Raw genomic sequence first — 21,084 nt, 5'->3', positions numbered from 1 at the left:
TCCAGTCTCTGTCAGACCAGTAAGTCTGGTCTTTTTCTATCAGTTAGAATTTTGTTCCACATTTTTCTCCAGCTCTGTCTGGGACCCTCTATTGTGATGCCTGTCAGAGCAGTTGGTGGTGGTAGCCGGGCACCATCCATTTGTACTGGACTCAGTCTGGTGAAGGCTGTGGTAGTTGTGTTCCATTAGTCCTTTGCACTAATCCTACCCTTATGTCTTTGGTTTTCTTCATTCTCTCTTGCTCCAGATGGGGTGGAACCAGTGGAGTATCTTAATCTTAGATGGCTGCTCACAAGCTTTTAAGACCCCAGATGCTACTCACCAAAGTAGATTGTGGAACATTTTCTTTATAAACTATGTTATGACAGTTGAGCTAGATGTCCCCTGAGACCGTGGTCCCAAGCCCTCAGCCCGGTAATTTGGTCCCTGAGGGAGTTTGGATGTATTTGTGAGAAGCTTCTGTGATCTTGCCTTTGTCAAGTTGTGCTGACTTCCCCAGTATTCTGTGCCGTCTTACCCTTCACCAGAGTTATCACTTTTCTATTGCCTAATTAGTGTTTTCCTCTCCTTATCCTCCCCCTCCCTCATGATCATCAAAGATTGTTTCTTTTTGTGTGTAAACCTTTTCATGAGTTTTTATAATAGTGGTCTCATACAATATTTGTCCTTTTGTGATTGGTTTCTTTCACTCAGCATAATGCCCTCCAGATTCGTCCATGTTGTGAGATGTTTTGCAGATTCGCCGTTGTTCTTTATCATTGCGTCGTATTCCATTGTGTGTATGTACCATAGCTTGTTTATCCATTCATCTGTTGACGGGCACTTAGGTTTTTCCATCGTTTTGCTATTGTGAATAATGCTGCAGTGAACATGGGTGTTAGGTTGTAAATCTTTATGTGGGCAGATAGCCAGGTCTTTTCTCCCACAGAGCTGCTGAATGGGTTCAAACTGCTGACCTTTTGGTTAGCATCCAAGCATTCAGCCATTATGCCACCAGGACTCCGAATGCTCCCCTAGCCTCCCTTATTCCAACATTTCTAACATTCCTATAATTATATATAAATGACTGCTGCATTCATTCAGGTGATCTGCTTGGGGTTATGGGATTACATGTGACTTAGATACAGCTTTTCACACAGATTTGCTGGTGCTGTCCTCTTTCTGTGAGCTCAGCCTGACCCTGGACTTTTGTATTTGCCTGCACCTGACAAGTTCTTGTGTGTGTGTGTGTGTGTGTGTGTGTGTGTGTGTGCTTTAGGTGAAAGTTTACAAAGCAAATTAGTTTCCCATTCAATGGTTTATACATAGAGTATTTCACAGCCTTGGTTTCATTCCCCACAATGTGTCACTACTCTCCCCATTTCCACCCTGGGTTTCCTGTTTCCTTTCATCCTGATTTTCTCCCCTTTCCTGCCTTCTCATCTTTGCTTTTGGGCAAATATTACCCTTTTGATCTTGTGTAATAAGGAATACATTCCTCTCGGTGAGTATTGTTTATTTTATGCGCTTGTCTGTTGTTGGCTGGAAGGTGGTCTCCAGGAATGGCTTCAGTTCCAAGCCAGAAGGGTGTCTTAGGGTCATAGTCTCAGGGGTTCCTCCAGTCTGTCAGACCAGTAAGTCTAGTCCTTTTTGTGAATTTGATTTTTTGTTCTACAATTTTCTCCCTCTCTGTCCGGAACTCTCTGTTGTGACCCCAGTCAGAGCTGTTGGTAGTGGTAGCCCGGTACCATCAAATTCTTCTGATCTTGGGGTTATGTAGGCCATGGTTCGTGTGGTCCGTTAGTCCTTTAGACTAAGTGATCCCTTGGATCTTTGCTCCAGATGGGAAGAGACCAACAGTTGTATCTTAGATGGCCACTCTCAAGCTTTTTAGACCCCAGACACTATTCACTGAAATAGGATGCAGAATATTGTCTTTATTTACTATGTTGTGCCAATTGACGTAGATGTCCCCTGAGACTGTGGTCCTTTGCCTTTGAGCCTAGAAGCTTCATCTCTAGAGGTGTTTGGTTATGTCTAAGTCACCTGATAGGTTCTTGCGGTATGTGTGGACATTCTGTTGCTGATTAATTGCTAGGACTGAAAATATTTCCACCACAAATCATTTTTAGAAAATGTTTTTCCAGAGAGAGGCACCCACAAATACCTTGTTGGAGTTAGGATGGTCTCTGGGAAAGAATTAATTAGAATAGAATGAATGTAAAAGCCCCTAGTGCAGTGCTTAGTTACAAGTTTGCACTCAAGTTAAAAAGGGATAAATATGAGCATCTCTCTGTGTCCAGCCCAGACTGTGAGAGACCCAAACACATGAATTACTCTGAGAGTAGTTCTGAGGCAGTAAAACATGCCTGATTTTGTACTTGTAGAGTTTAAAACTCTACAAGTACAGTGGCTAAGCACTGGGCTGCTAACCAAAAGGTCTATGGTTGGAACCCACTAGCTGCTCCACAGGACCTGTCTATCTGCTCCTGTAGATTACAGCCTTGGAAACCCCCTGGAGCAATTTTACTCCGTCCTGTAGGGTTGCTGTGAGTTAGAATCAACTGGATGGCATGGGTAATAGAGTTAAAAAATAGGAAGGGTACCCAGAGTAAATGAGTAACCTATAAGATTAGATAAGACAGGCTTCCCAGAGAAGGTGCTTATTGAAATCATCCTTGAAGGAAATACTGCCCTGGATTCCTGGAAAAGAATGAGGAGGATAGGAATTGGGAAATCAGGTTTGTTAACCTTGCCAATCTGGTTCAGCTGGAAGGAACAAAGTGGGAGGCCCCAAGAGCAGAGGTTGAATGTCTATGGGTAGCCACTAATGGAGGCCTTGAAACATCCAGCTTGGAGTTGGGGTTTGTGGCAGAGGCCGTGGGGAGTGGTAAACCTCTGAGTGCCTTGAGGGTAGAGGCTGGTTGTAGTTGTCAGCTTCCTTCAAGTCGGACACTGACTTACGGCAACCCCATGCACAACAGAATGAAACACTGCCCCATCCTGCGCCAAACCGATACGTAGTCAGCATTCCATTTGTGCTCTCTAAAGGAGGGTAGCTGGGAATGGGATGAAATGGAATAGGAAAAGATTTAAAAGCTAGATATTTCTAGGAGCCAAGTGAGAAGTGAACTAATCTAAGCATTAGATGATCAGACCCTGTACTAGGCTAGGGGGACTGAAAAACCCTGGTGCCTGATACTGTTGTAAGTGATTTATCTATGTTAATTAATGCAGTCGTCATGATAGTTGTGTGAGGCATATGCTATTACTATTCTTATCTGTTCGACAGATAAGAAAATTGAAGGACAGAGTGAAGTAACTCAGCTTGCCCAAGGACACTCAGCTATGTAAGGGTGTGTTGATTCGGCTCTAGAAGTAGAAAATGGAAGGGAGTGAAGGGAAAATGTTTATAATGTGCAGTTGTCAGGGGAAAAAAAAATTAAAAACGTTCTTGTATGGCTTTTGACTTTTCATAGACTTGTGGCCTCATCTCCCCCTTCTTTTATCTGCTATTTGCTTACCTCCCCCACACTCACTGACTGCTTTAGCACCCCTACAGTCATTGGGTTTAACACCAGTGTCCCTAAGTGTGACCGATCCACAGTGATAGCTGGGAAGCCTCCTGTCCACCCACTTCCATGAGCACCCTTGGAATTTTCATGTCTGAGATCTGAACACTCAGACGTCCCCCTGTCCAGCCCCAGCCTGTTGTCCTGCCACTCACTGCACATCATCACGCTTTTTCTTCAGCTCCATGAAAGCATCCAGTCTCTGGCTTCCTCCATCTGCCCTGTCTTTCAGCTCCCTGTGGTTTTGTGACCTTGTCTATAAAACCTGGATCGTCTGAAATCCTCTATCACCAGCATCTCAGATTCCCTTGTCCATTTGTCCTCCTTGGCAGCTGCCCAGCAGAGCTACCATGCAGCAGTGCCACCCCCCACCAATGCCACCCCCACCTCTTTCTTTCACCAGGGTGCCTGGACCCACTGGGGCAACAACCCTGCAGGCGGTGCAACCACAAGTGTGTGACCTCTCACCCCAGCTGGGCCCTCATACGACCTGTGACCTGTCTCTCCTAGGCACTGCTCCGAAACTTCACCTTCTTTCTTTTGCTCTCAGAGAATCTCCTGCTTTCCTCTGTGCTCTTGCACCCATCTCACCCCAGACCTTGCTCCTCTGTCTTGTACTTCACCCTCTCTCTGCCCACAGACTACTTCAGGTGTCCGACTTCTACCTAACTCCCTCCTGCTCTTCCTGATTTGAAATTTGTCACCTCCTTCGATAGAGTTGTCTTTTTCTCATCTAGATTTTTAGAAAGAACTGTGTTCTGTGCTTCCCCTTCCTTCTTGTTTCCACTCAGCTGAGTTCTTAACCAGTATGCTACCAGGGCTCCCCTTTTTTTTAGTTCTTGCCTCCCTGGCTCTCTGCTAGCTTTCACCCCTTTCTACTTGAACCTCCCATCTCCCTCAGCCCCTTGGGGCTCACCTGCTAAGGGTTTTCCTTGCATCTCTCTCTGGCTCTCCAGCCTCAGTTGCCACCAAGGTTTCTCCCTCTTCTGTTTGTCCTTCAAATGTGGTGTTGAAATGCAGTAACCAGAATGTAGTGTTCTGATCTCAGCTGCCAATTCTTCTCAGGCTGTCTTAGTCTCCTAGGGCTGCCACGACAAAATACCACAAAACAAGTGGCTTTAAAAAATAGAAATTTATTTTCTCAGAGTTCTGAATGTTAAAAGTCCAAATCAGAGCTCGCCCGTGTCAGTGCCTTCTGTGGTGTTCTCCTAGCTTCTGGTTACTGCCAGCAACCCGTGGCTGCTTGTAAATGCACCCATCTCTGTTGTCATGTGGCGTCTCCCCCTTGGTGTCTGACTCTCTGTTTGTACTCCCCGTTGTAAGACACCACTTGGAGGGAGTTAAGGTTAGGATCCACGCTACTCCTGTATGATCTCATTAACAAAATAAAGGCAAAGCCCTATTTCCAAATAGGATCACATTCACAGATACAGTGGTTAGGGTTTCACCATGCTACATGTTATCTGTGCTTGATTTTATCCATTTTTTGGTTCAACTACCATATTTATCTTGATGTTTGCCAAATTTACATCTCCAGCCAAAGCCCTTAAGCTGCCAACTAGGCATGTCACACTTCAGATGTTTACAACTGAACTCTCAGCATTCATCCCTAAACTTGCTGTTTCTCCTGTATTCTCCATCTTGGCCTTCTCAGAGGTTTCAGCCCCCTCAGCCCATCCTCTTTGTAGCTGCTAGAGAGCTTCCCAAATACAAACCTGACCAGAATCACTCCTGACTCCCTCCCTGTCACCTCAGGTTAAGACCCATGCGCCTAAATCTGGCACACGATGTCTTCCATCATCTGCCCCCTGCCTACATCTGGCACACGAGGTCTTCCATCATCTGCCCCCTGCCTACATCTGGCACACGAGGTCTTCCATCATCTGCCCCCTGCCTACATCTGGCACACGAGGTCTTCCATCATCTGCCCCCTGCCTACATCTGGCACACGAGGTCTTCCATCATCTGCCCCCTGCCTACATCTGGCACACGAGGTCTTCCATCATCTGCCCCCTGCCTACATCTGGCACACGAGGTCTTCCATCATCTGCCCCCTGCCTACATCTGGCACACGAGGTCTTCCATCATCTGCCCCCTGCCTACATCTGCTCCTGTCTTGCTCCTCCCTTCCTTGTCTGCTTGTAGCTCCCAGGGATCAACTGAGTGGTCTCTCCCCTTCTATGTGTCCCTTACACTTACAGTGTTGCTTCTGCTCTTCCTATCTTCCTGGTTATCTCCTCTTTGGTTTTTTTCTTTTTGGCTTTGCTTTTCTGTTTTTTTAAATTAATATTTTACTTTTGGTGAAAATATGCACAGCAGAACTCATTCCCATTCAACAGTTTCTATACATAATGATCAGTGACATTGGCTACATTCTTTATATTGTGTCAACAGTTTTGCTATTTCTATTCTTGTTTCACTCTCATTAACTTAAACTCCTATCCCTCAAACTTCTCATCTATGCTTTAAAATAGCTGTTGTCCTTGGGAATGCAAAACGGTATAACCATTTTTGGAAATCAATATGGTGTTTGCATAAAAAGCTAGAAATAGAAATACCATACGATCCAGCTATCCTCCTCCTAGGAATGTATCCTAGAGAAAGAAGAGCTGTCGAATAGACATGCACACCCATGTTCACTGCAGCATAGTTCACAATAGCAAAAAGATGGAAACAACCTAGATGCACTTCAACAGATGAACGGATAAACAAACTGTGGTACATACACACAGTGGAATTCTATGAAACAATAAAGAACAATGATGATTCTGTGAAACATCTCACAACATAGATGAATTTGGAGGGCGTTATGTTGAGTGAGATAAATCAATCACAAAAGGACAAATATTGTAAGAGACCACTACTATACAAACTCATGAAAAGGTTTACACACAAAAAGAAACCATCTTTGATGTTTATGATGGAGGGGAAGTGTGAGAGGGAAAAACACCAGACAATAGAAAGGTGATAATTTTGGTGAAGAGTAAGACAGTACACAATATTGGGGAAGTCAACACAACGACCAAGGCAAGGTCACAGAAACTTCACAGACACATCCAGACTCCCTGAGGGACCAGATTACTGGGCTGAGGGCTTGGGACCATGGTCTCGGGGGACATCTAGCTCAATTGTCATAACATAGTTTATAAAGAAAATGTTCTGCATGCTACTTTGGTGAGTAGTGTCTGAAGTCTTAAAAGCTTGTGAGGGGCCATCTAAGATGTTCCACCGGTCTCAGCCCGTCTAGAGCAAGGGAGAATGAGGAAAACTAAAGACAGGAGGGTAGGATTAGTCCAAAGGACTAATGGAACACAACTACCACAGCCTTCATCAGACTGAGTCCAACACAGCTAGATGGTGCCCAGCTACCACCACCGACTGCTCTGACAGGCATCACAATAGAGGGTCCCAGACAGAGCTGGAGAAAAATGTAGAACAAAATTCTAACTGACAAAAAAAGACCAGACTTACTGGTCTGACAGAGACTGGAGCAATCCTGAGAGTATGGCCCCTCGACACCCTTTTAGCTCAGTACTGAAGTACTGAGGTTCACCCTTCAGCCAAAGATTAAACAGGCCCATAAAACAAAACGAGACTAAATGGGCACACCAACCCAGGGGCAAAGACTAGAAGGCAGGAGGGGACAGGCAAGATGGCAATGGAGAACCCAAGGTCGAGGAGAGAGTGTTGACACATCATGGGGTTGGTAACCAATGCCACAAAACTGTATCTGTATTAATTGTTTAATGAGAAACTCATTTGCTTTGTAAACCATCTAAAGCACAATAAAAAATAAATAAGTAAAATAGCTGTTATCCATTTGGTCTTATGTAGGTAATTTTTTTAAAAGAATGCAACACTCAAGGGTGACGAGCTTTACTTTTTGAGCTAAACTGTTACTTAGCTAAAGGTGACTTCAGGCTACTGTTTGTTTTTATCACTCAGCTTTGCCCTCACTTCCTTTGCCGTAGTCTTCCTCGCAAATATGTGTATACCTAGCTTTGCTGTTCCCGCACTGACTCTGTATACTGTGTCTAACTCCTCCTTCTGTCCTCAGCTGTAAGCACGTGACGTCTCTGGGGTGGGTGGTGAGTGGATGGATCAAGGAGTGAACAGTGCAGCCGCTGACAGTCATCCTAGTCACTTGGCTTTGAAGTAAAAATATCTAAGGGTTATTCTGGTCTGCCTAGTTCGTGCTCAGTGTTAGGAGGGGAGAGTGGAATTTTATAAATAGTATATGTAACAGTTCTGGTGGAGAGATGGAAATTTTGGATCTTTCAAATACTTTCTTTATTTAGGGGGAGAAATAGTGAGAGCTGAAAGCATTGACCTTTGATGCCATTTTGACGAAAGGGCCTGTTCCCAAGGTTTCTGACCTCATTTTAGTACTTGGCTGTCCCTAAACCACCACTTTTTCACTGTTTCAGTGAAGCGCTATATCCGGAAAGGTGTTCCACTCGAGCACCGAGCGCGCGTCTGGATGGGAGTGAGCGGAGCTCAGGCTCAGATGGAACAGAATCCTGGCTACTACCACAGACTTCTCAAGGGAGAGAGAAATGACAGCTTGGAGGAAGCCATCCGGACAGGTGATAAGTGTTACCGGCCCCTCTGGTAAATGCAATGTACCCAGAAGGAGGCCAGGCAAAGCATCCCAAGGCGATAAGTGTTACTGGCCCCTCTGGTAAGTGCAGTGTATCCAGAAGGAAGCAGGGCAGGCAACAGCATCCCAAGGGAGGAGTTGTGTTTTCACCCAGTTTTTAACTCCGTGATGTTGGTGAGAAAAGTTACCTTGTTAAAGATGTATCAACTGATTTTAATTTGGAATTATATATTTTCTCAAAGGAAAATAAAACTTGAGTGCTCATGAGGAGAGAGTATTATTTTCAGTTTGTTCAGCAATTATTAGAGCACCTAGCTAGCTAACAAGGCAAATGGTATTAAAAAGACCAGACTCCTCCCACAGAGAAACACTTAGGAAAGTGAACAGGCGGTCAAGTGAGCAATCATAGTAACCGGTCGCTGTTGTTTCGGCTTGGACTCATGTTGACCCATCTGGGTCAGAGTAGAGCTACGTTTTGTAAGGGTTTCAGAAGTAGATCACCAGGCGTTTCTTCCAAGGTGCCTCTGGGTGAGCCCGAACCTCCAGCATTTTTGTTAGCAGCTGAACGTGTTAACCATTTGCCCTACCCAGGAACTCCATAAGTAATCGAAATACAGCAGGATAATTGCCGTAAGGAATTCGTACTTAGTATATGTGGAAACCCTGGTGGCGTAGTGGTTAAGTGCTATGGCTGCTACCCAAGAGGTCGGCAGCTTGAATCCACCAGGCACTCCTTGGAAACTCTGTGGGGCAGTTCTCCTCTGTCCTGTAGGGTCGCTAGGAGTCGACAGCAGTGGGTTATTAGTATATGTAAATTTGCATATGGCATTTGTTGAAATGTTTCAACAAACAGATGCAGCGCTGGAGGTGCTCGCTTAGCTATGCCAAGAAATATGGAAGACAGCTTCCTGGCCAACTGATTGGAAGAGATCCATATTTGTGCCTATTCCCAAGAAAGGTGATCCAACCGAGTGTGGAAATTATAGAACAATATCATTAACATCACACACAAGCAAAATTCTGCTGAAGATCATTCAAAAACGGCTGCAGCAATATATCGACGGGAAGCTGCCAGAAATTCAGGCCGGTTTCAGAAGAGGGTGTGGAACCAGGGATATCATTGCTGATGTCAGATGGATCCTGGCTGAAAGCAGAGAATACCAGAAGGATGTTGACCTGTGTTTTATTGATTATGCAAAGGCATTCGACTGTGTGGATCATAACAAACTATGGACACCACTGCAAAGAATGGGAATTCCAGAACACTTAATTGTGCTCATGAGGAAACTTTACGTAGATCAAGAGGCAGTTGTTCGGACAGAACAAGGGGATACTGATTGGTTTAAAGTCAGGAAAGGTGTGCATCAGGGTTGTATTCTTTCACCATACCTATTTAATCTGTATTCTGAACAAACAATATGAGAAGCTGGACTCTATGAAGAAGAACGGGGCATCAAGATTGGAGGAAGACTCATTAACAACCTGCGTTATGCAGGTGACACAACCTTGCTTGCTGAAAGTGAAGAGGACTTGAAGCACTTACTAATGAAGATCAAAGACCACAGCCTTCAGTATGGATTACACCTCAACATAAAGAAAACAAAAATCCTCACAACTGGACCAATGAGCAACATCATGATAAACGGAAAAAAGATTGAAGTCGTCAAGGATTTCATTTTACTTGGATCCACAATCAACAGCCATGGAAGCAGCAGTCAAAAAATCAAAAGACGCATTGCATTGGGCAAATCTGCTGCAAAGGACCTCTTCAAAGTGTCAAAGAGCAAAGATGTCACCCTGAAGACTAAGGTGCGCCTTACCCAAGTCATGGTATTTTCAATCACATCATATGCATGTGAAAGCTGGACAATGAATAAGGAAGACCGAAGAAGAGTTGACACCTTTGAACTGTGGTGTTGGTGAAGAATGTTGAATATACCCTGGACTCCCAAAAGAACAAACAAATCTGTCTCAGAAGAAGTACAACCAGAATGCTCCTTAGAAGCAAGGATGGCGAGACTGCGTCTTACATACTTTGGACATGTTGTCAGGAGGGATCAGTCCCTGGAGAAGGACATCATGCTTGGCAGAGTACAGGGTCAGCGGAAAAGAGGAAGATCCTCAACGAGGTGGATTGACACACTGGCTGCAACAGTGAGCTCAAGAATAACAATGATTGTAAGGATGGCACAGGACTGGGCAGTGTTTCGTTCCGTTGTGCATAGGGTTGCTATGAGTTGGAACAGACTCGATGGCACCTAACAACAACAACAAACAAATTTGCATATATAGTTACATATGTAACATGAGACAACACACAGAGTTTTCTTTTTTGGAATCAATGGTATGGATGTCAAACTATAATACTTTTCTAGGAATACTGATATTTTTGGCTTTAACTTCTTTATCCTCCAATATTCTGAGCAGTTACATAAGCATAGGGTTGCTGGCTCTTAAAAGTACAAAGTTTTCCTAACTCAATATGGATCAAAGAACTAAATATAAAATCTAAAACGATAAAGATCATGGAAGAAAAAACACATGGCATAAACAGTATACAAAGCATTATAAAGAATGTAGAAGAAAAACTAGATAACTGGGAGCGCCTAACAATCAAACACCTCTGCTCATCCAAAGACTTCACCAAAAGAGTAAAAAGACTACCTGCAGACTGGGAAAAACTTTTTAGCTATGACATTTCTGATCAGCATCTGATCTCTAAAATCTACACGATACTGCAAAAACTCAACTGCAAAAAGACAAATAACCCAATTAAAAAATGGGTAAAAGATATGAATAGACACTGCACTGAAGAAGACATTCAGGTAGCTAACAGATACATGAGGAAATGTTCAAGATCATTAGCCATTAGAGAAATGCAGATCAAAACTACAATGAGATTTCATCTCACTCCAACAAGGCTGGCATTAATCCAAAAAACACAAAATAATAAATGTTGGAGAGGTTGTGGAGAGATTGGAACACTTATACACTGCTGGTGGGAATGTAAAATGGTACAACCACTTTGGAAATCAATTTGGCACTTCCTTAAAAAGCTAGAAATAGAACTACCATACGACCCAGCAATCCCACTCCTTGGAATATATCCTAGAGAAATAAGAGCCTTTACACGAACAGATATATGCACACCCATGTTTATTGCAGCACTGTTTACAATAGCAAAAAGATGGACGCAACCAAGGTGTCCATCAACGGATGAATGGATAAACAAATTATGTTTATTCACGCAATGGAATACTACGCATCGATAAAGAACAGTGACGAATCTGTGAAACATTTCATAACATGGAGGAACCTGGAAGGCATTATGCTGAGTGAAATTAGTCGGTTGCAAAAGGACAAATATTGTATAAGACCACTATTATAAGAAATTGAGAAATAGTTTAAACTGAGAAGAAAACATTCTTTTGTGGTTACGAGATGGGGGAGGGAGGAAGGTGGGAGAGGGGCATTCACTATTTAGATAGTAGATAAGAACTACTTTTAGGTGAAAGGAAAGACAGCACACAATACAAGGGGGGTCAGCACAATTGAACTAAACCAAAAGCAAAGAAGTTCCCTGAATAAACTGAATGCTTCGAAGGCCAGCGTAGCAGGGGCAGGGATCTGGGGACCATGGTTTCAGGAGACATCTAAGTCAATTGGCATAATAAAATCTATTAAGAAAACATTCTGCATCCCACTTTGAAGAGTGGCGTCTGGGGTCCTAAACGCTAGCAAACAGCCATCTAAGATGCATTAATTGGCCTCAACCCACCTGGATCAAAGGAGAATGAAGAACACCAAGGACACAAGGCAATTACAAGCCCAAGAGACAGAAAGGGCCACGTGAACCAGCGAATACATCATCCTGAGACCAGAAGAACTAGATGGTGCCTGGCTACAACCGATGACTGCCCTGACAGGGAGCACAACAGAGAAGCCCTGAGGGAGCAGGAGAGCAGTGGGATGCAGACCCCAAATTCTCCTAAGACCAGACTTAATGGTCTGACTGAGACTAGAATGACCCTGGTGGTCATGGCCCCCAGACCTTCTGTTGGCCCAGGACAGGAACCATTCCCGAAGCCAACTCTTCAGACATGGATTGGACTGGACAATGGGTTGGAGAGGGATGCTGGTGAGGAGTGAGATTCTTGGATCAGGTGGACTCTTGAGACGATGTTGGCATCTCCTGCCTGGAGGGGAGGTGAGAGGGTGGAGGGGCTTAGAAGCTGGCAAAATGGACACAAAAAGAGAGAGTGGAAGGAGAAAGCAGGCTGTCTCATTGGGGGAGAGTAATTGGGAGTGTGTAGCAAGGTGTATATGGGTTTTTGTGAGAGAGACTGACTTGATTTGTAAACTTTCACTTAAAGCACAATAAAAATTATCAAAAAAAAGTACAAAGTTTTCCCAAAAAAGTTTAACCTAAATTAAATAATTAGATTCTTAGGAACTACATTTGATTCTGATTTTAACCGTTTTTGAGAAATACAAATTTAAATTTAAAAGACTTAATTAAAAAAATTAAATTGCTGAGAGGTTGGAATGACTTGTGACAATGAGAAGGTGGGTGGCCATCCTTCACCCCTTGCTGGTAGACTTGGCTCCTGCGTGTTTGGGGGTCTCATACCCACAGCAATGAAGCTAGTGGAAAAGGGATTTCCCAGTAGAGGCTGGGAGAACTGGGGGCTGACTGAGCCCGCCAGTGTGGAAGCCAGATTGCTGCATCCTGGTTATTGTAGAGCAAAATGCAACCACAGGTCATGGGACAGAAGCAGTAGCTGGCTGCCTCCAGTCACAGCCTGGCTGTTCATCGCTCAGCGTGGCCGGAAATGCTTATTCAGTCTTAGAAGAAGAGAACTTAGTTGTAAGATAGGCTGCGCATTTAAAAAAAATAGAATATTGATTACCAGCTGCTGTGGAGTAGACTGGTTCATGGTAACCCCGTGTTAAAGTAGAACTGTGCTCCGTAGGGTTTTCAGTGGCTCATTTTTCGGAAGTAGATTGCCAGGCCTTTCTTCTGAGGTGCTCCTGGGTGGACTTGAACTGCCAGCCTTTTGGTTAGAAGCCAAGTGTGTTAACCATTTGTACCACCCAGGGACTCCAAAATATTGATATTCATTTGAAAAATGAATTTAAAAACTGTTTAGTGCTCAGCACCTTTGGATAAATCATTTTACAGGACGGTATGTTGGATGCGTTATTCTCGCAATGCCAATTTCATGCTGTAGGGACTAAAAATCCTTGCCCGTGTCTGCTGCTAAGTAGAGAGAAGGGGCATTTCAATTTCCCATAGGAAGATTTCAAAAAATCTGGAAAAACTTTTCATATTAAAAAATGCCACGTAGCAATGAGCAGAGCTGGTCACTCTAGTTTGAAATAGTAAAAACATTCTCATTTCCACTTGACCTCTTCCATTTTTTGGAATGTCTAGAATCCCAGGGGAGAAAAGTTCTCTTTTGTTTAAAAAAAAAAAAAAAAAAACGGTGTGCTCCGAGGCATTAAACATAATGTTCTGCTCAGATATAGTTTTTTATAAACGAAGATAAGGTCGTTGTGTTGAGGGGGAGAGGTTGGCAATAGAAATGCTGTTAGTGCTTATATAGGCCTCAGTGCTAAAATCGTGATTAGATTTCCTTTAGTACAGAGTGAAGAAAACAGACGTGGTTCCGTCTAGTAGTATTGAGGAAAAGTTCATGGTTGGTGTGTGTCATATTTTGATACATATGTATTGATATGTGTATATATATGTATCTCCAGTTCGTATTAAAAGTACCCCAATCCATACTGGAGCCCTGGTGGCACCGTTGTTAACAGCTCAGCTGCTAACCAAAAAGTCAGCAGTTCAGATCCAGCAAGCCCTCCTTGGAAACCCTATGGAGCAGTTCTACTCTGTCCTATAGGGAAACTGTATTGGCAGTCATACATAGTATATAGTGGCAAACACCGGTATTTTAATCCAGTTAGGGTCACTAGAATCAGGAAAAAGAAAATGTAGTTGTTTAAGTCAATGTATGTCCTCTGTTCTACCTGCCCACAAGATTAACATGTAAAAATCAACTTAAAAAATTCGTGAAGTTGGGTCAGCGCGAGGGCACAGGGCTGTCTTGGTGAACTAGTAAAGCCTCTGGGTTCCCCTCTCCTGGGCCCTGGTGGAGGATGGCGTGGCCAGAGCAAAAACATCATCAGAGATGCTGCTGACAGGCACGGGCGCGCGAAGGTGCACAGCTGAGGGAACAGGGCGTCGTGATGAGCAGGAAGAGGGTGGGGCAGAGAAACCTCCCTGCCTATGAAGGTCAGCGATGCTGAGCTTTAGCCTCAGTATTCGGCTTTGTCTGTTTACTGTGAAAGGGAATACTGGTATGCTCTAATTCTTTCTTTTTTGGACCTTTGCAATTGTGAGAAATTCGCAAAGTTTTGTGTAAAATATTTTCCAACTATTTTCCATCATCCTGGAGTTGAGTCCTCCTTAGCTAAGAGTGCTTTCAGGAAGAGGGTAAGCCTGAGAGCAGAGGTGCATGTAGGTCCCTGAGGTTAGGAGGAAAGCGGGGAAAGGTGTGTATCCAGAAAGAGGCGGGTGGGGTAGAGGAGTTGAGGTGTCTCTGGGCTTAGCGTCTTACTCCTGTGTTGGTAGGAGGGCCTCCAGCAGCATCAAGGCCCTCAGCTCTGAGAGACCTGCCTGCCGTCACTGATTTTGAGAGAAAGGACTGTTGGGACCTAGCCTCTATCCTCAGGCTAGAGCTGGGAGCAGGGCATGTGGAAACCCAAAGAATGCCCTTCTCATTTCCTCTCTGACACCAACAGACTCCATTTGACATGCTAACTCTGCCCTTTTCCTTGACTGCATTGAGGGTGCTGGTAAACATCACTCACATGAAGAGAGGTCAGGCCGTTCTTAGGATATATTTCATGATCTGCTTTAGAGAGACTCCTTTCCCAAGAAAGGTCGGAGTTCTTGATTTCAACTTGTGATTCTCAACCTTACCTACACATCAGAATCACCTAGTGGGGTGCTTTAAAAATATTCCAATGTAGTCTAAGCCAGTTAAATCAGATTCTTTAGGAGTAGGGCCCAGGCTTTTTTTTTTTTTTTCCACAAGTTCACCAGGTGATTCGGGGTTGAAAACCATTCCTTAAATCCTAGACGGAATCCCAGCACTCCAGGAATGAGCTCTGGGGATCTCCCTTAGGGACAGATACACAAGAATGATTTTGAATATATACGAGATCAGTCTGCTATTTCTGTCTTTTGAATAATGCTTTTCATGCATTTTCCTACAGATATGAACAGGACCTTTCCCGACAACGTAAAATTCCGAAAAACTGCAGACCCCTGTTTACAAAAGACCCTGTACAATGTGCTGTTGGCATATGGGCATCATAACCAAGGTGTGGGATATTGCCAGGTAAGCATAGCAGGAACCCCTAAACTAGATGGGAAGGCATAGAGAATGAGAACTGCACAAATTTACAACAGTGATTTTCTTTAGATATAAGTTAAATATTCTTTTTCAATCCAATTCATAAACTCTCTAAGTCATAAAAATGACTATGGCTTTAAATATTTTCCAATGAGAAAAGCCACAAAACGTCTATTTAATGACAGCTTTTTGGTGTCAAGGTGATAGTTAGATGGGGTGAGGGTGGAAAGTTGGGAAACAGGAAGTAAATTAAGTGAATACGGTATTTATTTGAATACAAAGGTAATGGGAACCTGAATTACCTTAGTGCAAATTGTGTGTGTGTGTTCTGGGGTGGGTGTGCTCCTTTGAGGTTACATTCTGTAAGTCAGATCTTCCATGAAATTAAAGATAAGGGGTGCAGTATGCTTCATTGTCTACCAATTTGATTCAATCTTGTTTTTGATTTTCTGTATAAATTACCATGTGAATTGGAAAAAATCATTTCTTGTTAGTTTATGAAATGGTCTCAGTTTGGTAGCATTCAAAGGGATACTTTTATACATAATAGAGAAAACCAAGAAGAACCACTCTTAGGGACATGAGAAGTTATCCCTGGTCTCTTTACGGGCGCATGTGTGTTTGATTGCCTGGACTTCTCTGCTTGCGGCTGCTGCTTGAGTTCTCTGTGCTCCCTAGAGAGCAGAGGCAGCTGGTCTGCAGGGGCTTGCCAGCCCCAGCTTGGAGGATTCCGGGCAGGGTTCTGGGCTGTGTGAATGTTTTTAGGAGAGCACTCCCTGTCTTTTGTCCAGAATAAAAACAACAGACGATACCCTGTCACCATGGTTGTGAGCATCAAGCACACGACCGTCACGGGAATTGGAAAGCAGCTTCTTCTGCTTTTGAAGCTTCATGCTTCCCGTGCTCTTAGAGGCAGCCAGCCTGTTAAAAGGCTTCGTAAGAGGACAGCGAATGAGATCAATCCATAGTGACACCCGTATGTGGATGATTGCTCCAGAGACTTATTAGAAAGGCCAGGGAGCCAAAAGTGCTTGGTTCATTAAATAAAATTTGAATAAATTTTGCACAAAATTTGGCTTGCTTTGGCAACTTGAGTCCCTGCTCCGACAGCACTTGTCATTACTCTTTGGTAAAAGCAAAAGGAGTGGATCCCACTGATAAAGGGAGGGAAAATGCGAGCAAGGAGTGAGGCACATCATGTTGAAAAGACCAGCAGCAAAGAGCTGTGATAGAGACTACTCATCGCTGTACCTAAATAATTCATGAGGTTATATTTTTACATTACTCTGTTACATGTAGGTGGTGTCTGCATAAAGATGAAGCCAGGATGGCTCCATTCTTCTCAGACAGAATTTCTGTTATTCTCAGCTTTTATTACTGTTAATTTATTATTCAGGCATGAGGAAGAAGTCATTAAATAAGTGTTTTACCACTTTTCTCACTGGGAAATATTTAAAGCCATAGCCTTTTTTTTAAGGCATTATGATTTAGGAAGTTTATGAATTGGATTGATACAGAATAGGAATTGGGAAGGCAGAATGGCTTAGAAGCTGTGTTTTGATTATTTCACATACTGTTCTTTTGGGGTTTTTTTATTGTTGTAAAAATATATATAACACAACATTTGTCAATTCAACAGTAAAATAGCTTTATTTTTTTTAACCCACATAATTTTAAATATTAGCGTAATCCCAAAAGCTCTTCTGGCTTTTGTTCACCTGTCTCTGTGTGTGTAAAGGTATATGTATGGAGTCATAGTCTTCGTGCCGCTCTGTGTGCTGCTTTTTATCCTTGCAGATGGTCACATACATGCGTTTCCGTGGTTCAGCACAGGCCACATGCTTGTCATCTGTGACAGTGATGCCCTTGTCTTCTCCCAGCTCCAGGCAGCATCCTTTGTTCGTGGGTGTCTGTTCTCAGTCATGGAGCTCTTACCTAGTTTTTGCCTTCACCAGTAGCAACAACATGATCGTCTCTGTACAGATGGTTTTTGTTTCTTGAGTCATGTTCTTAGGTCTGGTTTTTTAAGTGAAATCGCAGGGTGAGAGGACATGAAGTGCGTGTGTGTACATGTGTGTGCTTTTGCTCTTGATTAACATTCCCTCATTGATTTCCAGATTAAAATAATTTATAGTAATGCCACAAATTTGTTTTTCTATTTTATTTATTGTGCTTTAAGTGAAAGTTTACAAATCAAGTCAGTCTGTCATACAAAAGTTACACATACCTTGCTATCTACTCCTAGCTGCTCTCCCCCTAATGAGACAGCACAGTCCTCTCCACCCGGTATTCCCTGTGTCCATTCAGCCAGCTCCTGTCCCCTCTGCTAATGCCAGAAATTTGTAGGAATATTTGGCTTAAGAAGTTTTTTTTCTAAGTTTTGTATCATGTTAAGTGATCTTGTTCGTTTATAAAAGCTAGTTTTTATTTCCTTTATTACTAGAGAAATACATATTTGTTCTAGAAAGTACAAACAAAAAAAGGAGAAAATAAAAGCCACCTGAAATCCAGTCACCCAGAGATCAATACTAACTCGCTGCTGTAAAGCCTTCCAGTTGCTTTTTCCCGAGGCCTAGCTGCTTCTGTAGACAAACTGTAGGGTGACATCAAAGACATCAAACACGAAGAAAGCAAAAAAGGTCATTAAAAAGACAGGAAAGAAAGAAAAGACCAAAATGGATATCAGAAGAAACTCTGAAACTTGCTCTTGAACAGGAGTACCTAAAGCTAATGAAAGAAATGATGAATTAAAAGAGCTAAACAGAAGATTTCAAAGGGCGGCTCGAGAAGACAAAATGAAGTATTATAATGTTATGTGCAAAAACCTGGAATTAGAAAACCAAAAGGGACAAACATGCTTGGCATTTCTCAAGCTGAAAGAACTGAAGAAAAAAATTAAATCTCTAGTTTTTTAGTTGCAGTATTGAAGGATTCTAAGGGGAAAATATTAAATGATGCGGTAAGTATCAGAAGAATGTGGAAGGAACATACAGAGCACTGTACCAAAAAGAATTGGTCTGTGTTCCACCATTCGAAAGGTAGCATATGATCGAGAACCAATGGTGTTGAAGGAAGAAGTCCAAGCCCTTGGCACAAAACAAGGCTTCAGGAATTGACAGAATATCAATTGAAATGTTTCAACAAATGGATGCAGTGCTGGAAGCACTCACTTGCCTATGCCAAGAAATTTGGAAGACAGATACCTGGCCAACTGACTGGAAGAGATCCATGTTTGTGCTCATTTCAAAGAAAGGTGATCCAACAGAATACTGAAATTACCAAACAATATTATTAATATCACAGGCAAGTAAAATTTTGCTGAACATAATTCAAAAATGGTTGCAGCAGGACATAGACAAGAAACTGCCAGAAATTCAAGCTGAATTCAGAAGAGGACACGGAACGAAGGATATCATTGCTGATGTCAAATCTTGGCTGAAAGCAAAGAATACCAGAAGGATGTTTACCTGTGTTTTATTGACTATGCGAAGGCATTTGACCATGGATCATAACAAATTATGGAAAACATTGCGATGAATGGGAATTACAGAACACTTAAATGTGCTCTTGGGGAACCTGTACATAGACCAAGAGGCAGTTGTTTGGACAGAACAAGGGGATACTGCGTGGTTTAAAATCAGGAAAGGTGTGCGTCAGCATTGTGTCCTTTCACCATGCTTATTCAATTTGTATGCTGAGCAAATAATCTGAGAACCGGGACTATATGAAGAAGAACATGGCATCAAGATTGGAGGAAGACTCATTAACAGCTTGCAATATGCAGATGACACCATCTTGCTTACTGAAAGTGAAGAGGACTTGAATCACTTACTGATGAAGATCAAAGATTACAGCCTTCAATATGGATTACGCCTCAACACAAAGAAAACAAAAATCCTCACGAATGGACCAATAAGCAACATCATGATAAATGCAGAAAAGATTGAAGTTATCAAGGATTTCATTTTACTTGGATCCACAATCAGTGCCTGTGGGAGCAGCAGTCAAGAAATCAAAGGACGTATTGCATTGGGCAATCTACTACAAAAAACCTTTGTAAGTGTTGAAAAGTAAAGATGTCTCCTTGAAGGCTAAGGTGCATCTGACTCAAGGCATGCTATTTTCAGTCATTTCATATGCATGCAAAGGCTGGACAGTGAATGAAGAAGACTGAAGAAGAATTGATGCCTTTGAATTATAGAGTTGGTGAAAAATATTGAATATGCCATGAACTGCTAGAAGAACGAACAGATCTGTCTTGAAAGAAGTACAGCCGGAATGCTCCTCAGAAGTGAGGATGGTGAGACTTTGTCTAATGTACTTTGGACATGTTATCAGGAGGGACCAGTCACTGGAGAAGGACACCATGCTTGGTAAAGTAGAGGGTCAGTGAAAAAGAAGAAGACCCTCAACAAGATGGACTGATATAGTGGCTGCAAAAATGAGCCCAGTCATAGCAAAGATTGCTAAAGATGGTGCAGGATCAAGCAGTGTCTCGTTCTGTTGTACATAGGGTCGCTATAAGTTGGAACTGACTCGACAGGACCTAACAACAACAGCTGTTTCAATTAAGAGTTTCATATATTTAATGTTTTCTGGTAGCTCCTGCCATTTGACAAGTATGTACCATGAGTTTTCCAAACCAGTCCCCATCACAAAATTCTCTAAGTATTTCAATGTGTCAGATCCTATTATTTATTAAATGTGGTCATTGGTGTAGTGTACCCTCTGATGAATATTTTTATTCTGTTAGTATATATTAGATTACCTTTTTTAAAAACCAGTCATAAGTTATATTATTTTGTCACAGGTTACAAGCAGTTGAAGAGAAAGTCATTGATTTTAGTATTCTAAAGCAGTATTCCAAAGAGTTTCATTTAAATATTTCCTTTTTCTTCATTTTCATATAGGCTTAAAAACATTACTAAATGGCAGATGCTTAGTATCTCTAAAGTTCTACCTAAAAAAAAAAAAAAAAAAACAGTTTTAGGGGTTGAGTAAAAGAAATTGGAACTTAATAATTAGCAGCCAAACCATGAGAGAATCAAGGTGGCTTAAAACTCAATGTGAATTTCTGTTTCTCACTTTTGTAATTTCAGGGAATGAATTTTATTGCAGGATATCTGATTCTTATAACAAAGAATGAAGAAGAATCTTTTTGGCTATTAGATGCCCTTGTTGGCAGAATTTTACCTGGTAAGTTAGAAATTCAACTGTATCCCTTAACTGTTCTCTGTCTGGTGTTATTGAAATTCTGCTGACAAGTCAAGATTTAATTAAAACATAATTGAATTGTTTGGGATTTGAGGTTAAAAATATTTTTGCAGTTGAGTGAAAGAGAAGAAAAATCTTTAGGAAGATTGGCCCCAGCTAGAGCAGCTGGGCATCTCTGGACCCAGTGGAGTTTTTGTCTCTCTCTTCATTAGAGCTTGAATGTGGCTGAGATCATATGTTTGGCACATCTGTTAGTCTGTGCCCTTTTGTGTCAAGACTTGTAGTGGCACATGGCAAT

General features: G+C 42.4%; 1 protein-coding gene across 3 annotated transcripts in view; it reads left to right on the top strand.

The window, feature by feature from the left end:
- The window catches only part of GRTP1 (growth hormone regulated TBC protein 1), a 65,067-nt gene that overhangs the window by 10,944 nt on the left and 33,039 nt on the right, over positions 1 to 21,084 (top strand). For all 3 annotated transcript variants that reach the window (XM_049867434.1, XM_049867433.1, XM_049867432.1), the window contains exons 3-5: positions 7,979 to 8,137; positions 15,433 to 15,557; positions 20,672 to 20,768. In XM_049867434.1, the coding sequence (XP_049723391.1) occupies positions 7,979 to 8,137; positions 15,433 to 15,557; positions 20,672 to 20,768 (381 nt within the window). The remainder of the gene's footprint in view (positions 1 to 7,978; positions 8,138 to 15,432; positions 15,558 to 20,671; positions 20,769 to 21,084) is intronic.

Source organism: Elephas maximus, chromosome 23 (genome assembly GCF_024166365.1).
Source record: "Elephas maximus indicus isolate mEleMax1 chromosome 23, mEleMax1 primary haplotype, whole genome shotgun sequence".
NCBI classification, from domain to species: domain Eukaryota; kingdom Metazoa; phylum Chordata; class Mammalia; order Proboscidea; family Elephantidae; genus Elephas; species Elephas maximus.
The sequence above is the reverse complement of the archived record's forward strand: the minus strand, read 5'-3'. Positions and strand labels throughout refer to the sequence as shown.